This window comes from Silene latifolia, chromosome Y, assembly GCF_048544455.1.
Source record: "Silene latifolia isolate original U9 population chromosome Y, ASM4854445v1, whole genome shotgun sequence".
NCBI lineage: Eukaryota > Viridiplantae > Streptophyta > Magnoliopsida > Caryophyllales > Caryophyllaceae > Silene > Silene latifolia.
The window spans coordinates 313723573-313735543 of record NC_133538.1 but is presented as its reverse complement, the minus strand read 5'-3'; the positions used below and the strand labels follow the sequence as shown (position 1 = coordinate 313735543).

At 37.4% G+C, this 11971-nt stretch overlaps 1 protein-coding gene across 1 annotated transcript; it reads right to left on the bottom strand.

The window, feature by feature from the left end:
• Positions 1 to 353: 353 nt before the first annotated feature.
• On the bottom strand, positions 354 to 1463 carry LOC141631211 (uncharacterized). The gene has a single exon (XM_074443912.1). It carries the CDS (start codon positions 1461 to 1463, stop codon positions 354 to 356), a length of 1110 nt encoding a protein of 369 aa, XP_074300013.1.
• Positions 1464 to 11971: the final 10508 nt, after the last annotated feature.

Below are 11971 nucleotides of genomic sequence, written 5' to 3'. Positions count from 1 at the left end.
CATAATAAGTCCCAAACAAGAATGTCACTTTTAATTTCTTGAATAACTTAATGAGAGCATCATCTTCCTGTGCATTTTTATTTTCCCCTTCTTTATTTTGCATGGCCTGGGATGGGCTTGCGTCAGGAGGCTTATAGTGCCTACCCGAGCGAGTCGATGTTGTACATTATTTTGGTCGGGTTCATTATCGTGTTGTCTTCACTTTCATTGTCCGCCCAAATGTCACGGGACTCATGTTCTTCATCACCCCAAATATCATGAGTCGTATCATCATCTTCCCATTCATCTTCCTCATCACTCACCCATAAACCCATAACATCGATATAAACCGAGTCGGGTCGGTATAAACGGAGTCATCGGTGAGATGGCTTAACGTCTCCGAGTGGATTTTTATTATTATTTGGCTTTCGAGCTGCTTTGGGTAACGGGATAGTGCGATTATCAATCAAATTTTGGATAGCATTCCTTAAGGTGAAGCAATAATCCGTATCATGCCCTTTGCCTCTGTGATATTTGCAATATTCATTTTCTCTCCATTTTGGACTTTTGTTGGCTGGATCTGGAGTGGGTCCTATAGGTTTTATATATCCTTCCTTAATTAATCGGTCGAGTGCTCGTGATAAGCTCATCCCTAGATCAGTGAACTCCCTCCTTGGTTTTTGTTCCACAGTATTCACTATATCCCCTCCTTTAGAAGTTGAAGCAAAATTTTTCTTATCTTTAAAGCAAACTTTGGTCTGATTTTTGGCAGTAGACTCGACAACATCATCCTCTATTTGTATACCAATCTTGTTTAGCCGAGCAAAGGATTCAATGCCTGCATATCGCAGGTGTGACTTATAAGGTTCCCGTAAATTTTTCACAAAAATATCCACCTGTTCGGCTTCGGGCGGTCTTTCAATCATTTTTGCAGCTTTATTCCTCCATCGGGCTAAGAAATCTGTAAAACCTTCTTTCTCAGTTTGTTTCGTAACTTCTAAATCCCGCCTTGTGATCAATAAGTCTGCATTGCTGGAGTATTGTGTCAGAAATTCCTTTTTTATGTCTTCCCAGTTAGATACACGTGTAGGATCTAGGGAGAAAAACCAACTCCGGGCTACATCTTCTAGAGTGGAAGGAAAAATAGCCGGAAAAACTGATGCATCTACTTCTTTTAAGGCCATTGCTTGCACAAAACTCCTGAGGTGGTGAGCTGGATGCTCGGTACCCTTGAATTTTGGTAGGTCAGCGGTCGTAAATTTAGGAGGTAGTCTGCCTCGCATGTTCGGCATGTTACATTCAACATCGAGTAGGTCAGCGTACTTAGTGTTTCTTTTGATAAGTTTCTCCATGTCCTTGAGCTTTTTGGTTAGGTCATCCTCACCACTACCGTCATCCTTGATTTTGTCTTCTATGGATGACAATCGGTCGGTCAAAATGGATAGAGCATTCTTAAGGTCTTTGACTGATTCTTCGAGCGACATGGTGACTGGCGGTTGGGTTACAAGTACGGCTTGCGGTATACTAATTAGTCTCCCTGTACCTTTCTCTCGTCCCCAAGCTGGAGTGACTACTAAGTTTGGGTCTTTTTTACGCCCCCCTATCCTGGATCATGACATAGTAGCCTTTAGAAAATAAATTTTATTTCTATTATAACAGGACTAGAATGGAGTACATTGAATGTACATGTATCTAATACTAGCTAAGACCTGAATGTTTTACATGCTCACTGGATTATTACCTATTAGTGCACTGGAATGGTACTATATGTGCTAGTATTGTTTTTGACGCGCAACTGACGGACTGAACTAATTTTTTTTATTACGACAGACCGATTTAACGGACACATCTTTGGACTAATGGAATGCAAGACCAGTTAAGCTGATCGATGAATGGATATGCCTGTGTACGTCCTATGATGCCTCCCTAAGTGTTTAAATTATGTGTGCATGCAAGACTGATGAATGTAATAGCTAATGAGGGTAGGAAGACTTATGCAAGCAGATGCTGAGGACTGCGGTGACGGCCTACTAACGATGCGATATGCGAGATGTTAGGACATGGTTTAGCGTACACGTGATGCTTTTTATATCTACATGTTGAAACCTAAGTATGTAAGGACTCATTCCAAGGTTTTAGTGTATATGTACGTTGCGACGGACTGAGGTTATTGTTATTTGAGACGCACTTTTGTGTGTACATGTTAAACCTTTTTTTCTTTATTTTTTTTTGCTAATTATTAATACGAGGTAAGATTATAACAAACAGGACATGCATAACATTACCTAACAAAGGTTCTACGGGATCTATGGTTAGGTTTGTGGGTAGGAAATTGGGTACTCACAACATTAAAATACCCGAGGGTATCTCTCGCTTTTGTGCTCCCCCAGTCATATGGACCAGACGAGTTGCCAAAACGCGACGTCATGAGGTGGAAAATATGTGTAAGGCTTAGTCGGTCGAATGGACCTTCTAAGTATACAACATACTTTACCGAGGGTGAATAGGGTAGCTTAAATGGCGTAATATTGGCTAACGGGGAGCCTACACCTTTTTTGTCTTTTCAATAAACATGCGTATAATAATACAATTGACAAAAAAATACGATAAAAGTAAGCATAAGATTCCATACATGAGGAATAAAGTGGTAAAACAGCATGAGCATTGGATTTTACGTGTAAACAAACAGTACTACTAAACAATCCTATCCTTGCTTAGGTTGAAACACGCAAGTCGATCCGTGGAAATTTTCAAATAAGTGGTACGTGCATATGACATACATACATGGTTACATGATAGGAAACGAATTACATAGTAAATCGTCTTCCACACAAGTCAAATATATAATTATACAAATAAATTTCAAGTCTTACCCACTTATTAAGTCCCCAGCGGAGTCGCCACTGTGAGATCCCTGAAAAAATCTCCTTTTTGAAATATGAGTAATAAGTGGAGTCGCCAGTAGGTTTTATAAAAAACATACAAAAACAAATTTAACGGAAAAGTCCCCTTTGATCCCTGGAATGGGGACTGATCCGTCACTCCGGCCTGAACCAAAGATTGCGGATTCGGGGGTAAAGGTACGATCAGGGAAGGTGTTAGGCACCCGGATCGCCCATCAAACTGACGGCCTCTACTATTTATTTGTAATATTATATATTTGTGAAATTTAACGAAAGAAAGGTTAATTATACAATTTTATACAAATTATTTACAAACAACGAAAGCTAAATTACGATAATATAAGAAAGAATAGATATGACACCCTCAGGCCTACCTGGATACGGCGTTTCAACAATTAGCTTACTCGAACGGACTTTAGGGCGTCTTTATGCTCAAAATAGGATGGGTGTATGTATGTGAGGGTATTTTGGGAAGGTAGTATTTTGTATGGAATAGTATTTCTGAAAAGGTAGTATATTTTTATGAATTTTCTGTGTGTTGAATAAGGGAGGAAAGGGGAGTATTTATACTAGTTAAGACGGAGTATTTGACCATATTGGAAACTTTTTGTATGATAGAATTTTTATACGGACGTGTATCTTGTTGCCTTTGGAATTGTAGTACGTCTAGCATTGTTACTACCAATAACTCTAGGACGCTTATTCATATCCCATGCCACATCAAATACTTAAATCTTTCCGTAGCTCCTTCGGACATGTGCCGTATGTTGCGTGTTACTGAAATTGGGCCTTCATATTACAAAAAGAGGGCCATGCAACGTAAACAAGTTGGACACAATTTTATGGCCTTATTTGCTTTACTAATTTTCAACATATCTAGTATAGCCCATTGTATATAAGGTGGGTTGCCTTTAAATTATTATCCAGTAGGCCCAATTAAATGTCAGCTGCTAAATGAATGTGTTCATGCCGTTAATATAAAAAATAGTACTCCCATAATCAATTAAGTGGATTAAAAATGTGGTAAATTATCGAAATGGATTGGTAATAAAATGGTTGGTTTTTGGGTCAATTTTGAGCATGAATAACCTTATGTCAAATTCAAGTAAGTTTCATTCCGAATTAAATAAGGGCCTCATCATCGGGTGTTCGCAAGGCCGGTAGACATTTTGAGGTGTCTACAACATCCTACACGTGTGAACATTTAGACACACTCATTACTACCATCCATGTGTAAACTTTTAAACAAAATTATTGTAAATATTCATGCGAGTATATTAGAAAAATCAAATTAACTTTTAACGTCATCAATTTACACGAATATGACAATATGGTTTTATATTTATATATATATCTGACCACTATGCAAATATGATGAACACACCAAAGATATTCCAACATGCCAAACGTATATAAAATATGCAAACAACTGGACTCATATAAAATATTTCACCCTCGATTAAAATCAAATTAAGCTATCCAATTTTTACTCATACTATCATGCCAACCATGTTATCAACTAAGTTTTAAATTTTTGTCACTTGTTAAGATACATAATTACTGAACATGCGTGCTACTGTCGTCATATAAAACATTATAAATTCACATTATTAAAGCTCATGAATTAACCAAACAAATGTATGAAAACTCAACCTAGAATACACATTTTACAAGTCATGATTCACGTTGTAACTCTCAAAGATCACGAATGAATAATTGCTCGATTAAAACTTGATTCATATTACTTTTATAAAACACGGAGAATTAAAAACACAGGGGAAAAATAATTGGGTCTAAAGCATAAGAATTCCATTTTTAAAGAATTTTACAACTTAGTTGGTCCAAACAAACATGTGACAGCAATTGGTCTAAAATTTTGGGTCAGTTTGCAAAACTTATTATTTAATATAGAGACATCATGATTTTTCGTGGCTTATCAATTTGAAAATATATGCGAATCTTCCGATCGATGGAGTTGGAATTATGAGAAAATTATTAATATAATTTAAGTGAGGATTTTATAAAATCATTGGTCAAACATCACTGCACAGAAACTTCCTAACCACAGCTTACTAAAATATTTATTACTCCTAATCCGTATATCCTATAAGCGTGAAACCAACGTCAAATGAACACTAACTCACGGGCTATCTTTCGTAAAATTTTCATCCATGGGTAATAAACAGAGAAGAAATGGCAGTAAGGTCAATTAAAGAGTAACATCAACCAAAACGAGTTCTATCACTAGGTCATTCATTTCTATGTCCCAATTCTTACAACTATACTATCGATCCTAATCCATCCTAACTTAAATCTCACATTGTACTTACGTAATCATCTATCCCATAGAATCCCTTCGCATCTCGATCTACTCCGTACATCTAATCACGATTGCTATGACTATAAACGTGCAATTCAATAGTGTTTCTAATTACTATCACAATACTATACTAGCATGGCTTTGGGATCACATAACCGCATATTACTTATTCATAGTAGTGCTATCAACACATCATTCATACAATTTACTTACCGTAGCGTTGTCCTGCAGAATGGTTAGAACATATGGGTCTCAAAGTATACATCAACTCTTTTATGCGATAATCAATATATCAATCAGTTAACACTTTGGCAACGATATATGAATTTCAGGTTCAACCTTAGGCAACTATTCTACCCTTTCTCTCGTATACACTCATGGTTTCCGGTTCAACTGAGAGGACCACTGGTTCGGTGTGAGGGGGCCCCTAACTCATACCTTACCTTAGTGTGCTCCTAACAGTTCTATCCCGGGGTTCATTTTATTTAGACACATCCTATGTTCATTGGGCTCATTGGTTTAGGCCTGAGGATCGTTCGCTCACGATACCACTTTGTAACACCCCGGTTTATAAAAGAAGTCCGCGTCAAGACATTCCCTAATAAAACGGATGTTACCATCTCGGTTTCGAGGTAGTGAATAACAAATTAAACTCCAAGGCAATTTATATAATATTTTAACTTAATTATTACAAAACCTCTTTACGTCAAATTACAAGAACTAACATAAATAAAAGTGAAAGTCTTCTAGATGATGATCTAGCTACTAAGTCGTCTGATCCAATGTCTCACGTCCATCCAGCTCCCGTTCTATCTCTTAAACCTGTCAAGTCTGCTCCCCATAAAACGGTCCATCACAGGTGTTCACGAATACACAGGGTCAACCACGAGGTTGAGTAGGGAAAACAATAAAACAATAAAATATGATATGCATGATACTCCGTCACCTCCATCTCCATCTCAACTCATCACACACATCTCATACCCCCTTGAACGCCCACCATACCGATCCCCGGTAGACTATATATCGGCCGATCCATCCACTCAACGGTGAGGACACCAGGGAAGTCTGCAGAACCCGCCTGGGCCTTATCACAACATCATCATCATCACACCACATCACCACCACATCCTCCATCTCCAATGCATATGAATGCTCAAAAGAAAGTGATGCAATATATATATAATCAATGAACTGACGAATCATAAAATCATGCCGATTACCCGATGTTGTGATATCATGCTCAATACGATCAAATCAGTCAATCACCTTTCCGAATATAAATGATAACGTAAAGCAACAACCAGGAATCAAGTCAACATAATTCAACAATGACGATAATAGGACAAGTGTATTTCCCTAGCTCAAGTGCCAAACAAATCCAATTAAGCGATTCAAGCGATCCGAAAATAAAGTAATGAATTTGATTATCGATCCTTCACGAATCCGTCACCTAGAACAATTATAATATTTATAATTACTAACTACTAAATATAGAAATCTCCCAAAATAGAAACTTTCCAGATATAGTAACTTTCCATTTTAACCGATCCGACTCAAAGTCCATCTCTAATTATTTAAACGACTCGGGGATTAAATTAAATAAATTATTTAATGTCTCGGGAATAATTTATTTAAGAGACTCGGGAATTAAATTAAATAACTAATATGATAAATAAAAGATTAAACGAATTATATGATTTAAGAAATACCCGAATCAACTTTAAACAATTCAAACATCCCGACTCAAACCCGTCTTTAATTATTTTAATGCACTCGGGAATTAATTAATTAATTTACAATACGACCCATTACGAAATGTAACGATTAAACCATGAAAAACCCGTTTCAAAACCAAAACAGCCCGTACCCCCTTCACACGCACCCACTCTCCTCACGCACCACCTATACCACCGCGACAACCACCAGTCGTGGTCCCCACTTCAACCCAGCCACCGACAACCACCCCCACTGGGGTCGACTGCCGCCGGCGGTTCAAACCAAAGCCGCCATTTGGCCTGGTTCACCACCACGCATCACCAACACCTCTCGTTCTCAACCCCGACCACCACCGCAACCCACAACTACCCCCCGCCAAACAACCACCATTCGACTCGCCACCAACCCACGCACACAGACAACCTAGCACCACCTTGTCGACCTCCCCCTAGTCGACGGTGGCACCACCCCAAAGCTACCCATCTAAACCCGTCTGAAAATCAATAACCAACTTTGTTTTGCCCCCTTACTCGATGTCCTGCTTTCGCCACCCTAACCACCTACAACCACCCCAACAACCACCAAGTTACTCGCCACTCACCACACTACTCCTACACCCCATCAACCACCACCTTAAACGTCTCTATCAGACACGCAACCACCCCCAAAAACCCGACATCAATTCGAAAACAGAGGAGGGAGGTTAAACACTTACTTTTTCCGCCACCACAACAGCCACCACGGCCGCCTATGAACCTTGACAACCGCCCCTAGCTCTTCCTTGCTGCACTGTCATCACCCACGACCTCTCTCTCTCTCTCTCCCTATGCGTGAAAGGCCGAGATTGGTGTTGAAGAAAGGAGGGAGGCGGGTTGAGTGAATGAGAGGAGGGAGGCGGGTTGACTGTTGAGGGATTAGGGATACTATTAGGTTTAGGGTTAGGGTTAGTGTTTAGTTGGGCTTAGGGTTAAATGGGTGGACAGGTTATTGGGCACTCAATTGATTAGCTCACATTTCGAATTCCATATAAAACCGTCTCAATTAACTTATATCGATATAACGCGGGTTAAATAAAATAACTTAATGAAATTATCGACTCAATAATTTACCCGACTTAATTGGCAATATAAAATGTATAATAATTAATATATAATAATATCCGTTTAATTAATTATATAATATCCATTTAATTTATTATATAAAATACGGGGTATTACAACAAGTGTAAATTTAAGAGAAATACGAGTGTAAATGTGAGGAGATACAAGTGTAAATTTAAATAAAAACAAGTGTAAATGTGAGGAGATACAAGTGTAAATTTAAAGAATTAGGAGTGTAAATCTGACAAAAATGTATAGAATACGAGTGTAAATATGAAAATAAATATATTTATTAGATCTAATAATAAAAAACATGACAATATGATTATTTTTCAATAATCTACTATATATTTTTTTAGATATAAGAATAAAATGTGGTAATTGTCTTTAAACACAAATAAGAAAAAAAAAACACAAAAAAACATAAAAAAAAAAGGGAAATGAGAAACAGAGAAAAAAAAAAAAAAAAAAAAGCACAAAATCGCACGACATGTTAGATTTACAAAAACAACACAACAACTACAAAACAAAACACAAATACACATCTACACAACTAGTTGTTATCAGATCTTAAAAAAAAAATAAAAAAAATAAAAGGAAAACGAGAAAGAGAGAAAGAAAGGAGGTCAGATCTGAAAAAAGAAAGGAGGAAGTAGCGGTTGCTGTGGGTGGTGGTTGAAGGAGGCGGTGGTGGTGGTGTGTTCGAAAAACCAGGGGAAGGTGGTGGCTGGTGTGGTGCGTGAGGGTGGTGGTGTGTTCGAAAAAGCAGGGGAAGGTGGTGGTTGCTGTGGTGCGTGAGGGTGGTGGTTGAAGGAGGCGGAGGCGGTGGTGGTGGTGTGTTCGAGGGAGGAGTCGAGTGAGGGAGGTCGGTTAGGGAGTCGGGTGAGGGAGGTTGTTGTCGGGGGCTCAGATCTGAAGAAAAAGGGAGGGAGTTGGTTGTGTGTGGCGTTTTTGGTCGGGTCGTGTGTGGTTGTCACGGGGAGTGGTGGTGACGGGTGTGTGGGTGGATGGTGGTGTGTCGTGGTGGTGGCGGGTGATGACTGATGAGGGGGAAATTTTTTTTTTTGATTTTTTTGAATTATTTGGTTTTTTATTTTTGTTGGATTTTTGAGAGGAATTGAATGTTTTTTATTTTTAGAGAGATGGGAGGAATGATAATTGTGTGAGATGAGAGAGAAGTGAGTGAAAAATAAATGTTATATAGTAAAATTAGTGGTTGATTAGTGGAGGTAGTGAGGGAAAGTGATTAATTAGCTTCAATCCCCTCCATTTAGCATTAATCCCTCCCTTTTCCCCTTCAATCTCAACCCTCCATCTTATCTTTTCAATGGCTCCTAAGAGGACTTAGGGACTCAATGCTTTTTGGTGGACTCACTTGATCCTTCCTCTATATATATATATATATATATATATATATATATATATATATATATATATATATATATATATATATATATATATAAATGAGATCTAATGAGTCCACCCAAAATCCTTGAGTCCATAAGTCCCCATCCAAGCCACTGAGAAGAGGAGGGTGGATGGCTAAGATCAAAGGTGATTAATACCTAATTTAATCCACTCCCTCTCTACACTCACTAATTCACTCTAATTAAAACCTAATTTACTATATATAATTTTTTCTTCCACTCACTTATCTCACACATCTCACACAACTCACTCTCTCTCTCTCTCTCATTCCTTCAATTCTCATTCTTTTCTCTCTTCCTCCATCACCCACAACCACCGACCCAACCACAACTTACCACTGCCACCTCCTCCTCTTCCCTTTTCCGGCCAAATCTGACGCCCCTCTCTTCGCAACAACACCACGGCCTCCCTCGCCCACAACCCCTGACACAACCACAAACCACCACTGCCACCTCATCCTCTTCTCTTTTCCGGCCAAATATGACGCCCCTCCCTTCACAACAATACCACGACCTCCCTCGCCTCACCACCTCTCTCCTTCACGAGCACCACGACGAAAGTCGTCCTCCACACCAGCGACGTCAGGCCTCCCCACAACGTCCCACCACCGGCAAGCCGCAACTGACCCCACTAACCACCTAACACCACCTAACGCCTCTTCCTCTGTCGCCCTCCACCACCAGATCTCGATTTTTCTCTAGACCTTTTAGATCTCGTTTTTTCTGGGTCATTGGTGGTTGTTTGGTGGTAGTCCACTCCTGCGGTCCTGCTGCTCCCTCTCCCGTCGTCGCTTCCCTCATTTCTCTGCCGCCAACCTCCTATACCGCGGCTTTAGGGAGTGGTGGTGGATGTGGTCGTTTTGTTTTTTGTTTGTTTTTTTGTCTCTCGTTTTCAGATTTTGTGTTTCCTGCTTTTTTTCAGATTTAAACGTTTTTTTTTTTTGTATCGTCTTGTTTTATATTTTTCAAATCTCCTCTTTTAAAAATTCGTCTTCTTTTATATTGTGAGATACTTTTATTTTATTCTTATTAAATCTTCAAAATAGATACACTCGAAAAGCGTTTTTAAAATTTTTAGATCTACTTTTATTCTTAGATCTATAAAATAGATACTTTGTCTTTTTAAGATCTGTTTTTATTTTTATTTTAAGTTTCATAATAAAGTTAGTTGTTAATATTCGTTGGTGTTATTGTTATTGTTCGAGATTTACACTCGTATTTGTTTACATTTACACTCGTATTTGTTTACATTTACACTCGTATTTCTTTACATTTACACTCTTATTTCTTTAAAGTTACACTCTTATTTCTTTAAAATTACACTCATTTTTCATATTTATACTTGTATTATATTAAAGTTACACTCATTTCAGATTTACACTTACACTCATATTTTATTAAATTTACACTCATATTTCTTTAACTTTACACTAGTATTGCTTTACAGTTACACTCGTATTGCTTTAGAGTTACACTCTTATTTCCTTACGGTTACACTCGTCAAATATCTCATTTTTTTGTATTTTTGTAAGATCTACTATAGATCTTTTTGTGGGTATGAGTTGGTGGTGGAGGACGACAGTGGTGGTGTTTGTTGGTGGTTGGACTAAAGTTTACACTCGTAAACCTTCAAATTTACACTCGCAAACCTTCAAATTTACACTTAAAAAACTACATTTACACTCGTAAAACATCAAATTTACACTCGTAACATGTTAAGATTATATAAATTCAAATTTCTATATAGAAAATTGCCTACAAAAAAACAAATTTACACTCTTAAAGTATTAGATTTACACTCGTAAAACATCAAAGTTACACTCGTAAAATGTTAAAATTATATAAATTCAAAATTTCCGCCACAAAAAAATCTAATTTACACTCTTAAAATATTACATTTACACTCGTAAAACATCAAATTTACACTCGTAAAATGTTAAAATTATATAAATTCAAAATTTCCGTCACAAAAAATCAAATTTACACTCTTAAATATTACATTTACACTCGTAAAACATCAAAGTTACACTCCTAAAATGATATTATATAAATTCAAATTTTCCGTCACAAAAAATTCAAAATTACACTCTTAAAATATTACATTTACACTCGTAAAACACCGAAGTTACACTCGTAAAATGTTAAATTATATAAATTCAAATTTTCCGTCATAAAAAAATAAAAATTACACTAAAAAAACTTCAAAGTTACACTCGTAAAATGTTAGAGTTACACTTGTAAAACTCATACAACATTACATTTACACTCATTAAATCTGAAACTCAAAACTGATTAATTAGGGGCTAGAGAGAGAAAGAAAATTTAATTCGTGTATAGAAATTTGATTAGTGATAATTAATTTTTTTTTTTTTCAATCCCAACCATCCATCTCAATCCAACGATCCATATTTTTTTCCTTTTCTTTTTAATAACCCTTAATCAATTTCATCTCAACCATCCATAGAGTCCATCCAATGGCCCTTAGAGGGTCTTAGGGACTGTAATACTCCGTATTTATAAGTC

What these genes read in the sequence shown, in the direction of transcription:
- LOC141631211 (XM_074443912.1), bottom strand. Translation starts at nt 1,463, where the DNA reads ATGTCGCTCGAAGAATCAGTCAAAGACCTTAAGAATGCTCTATCCATT.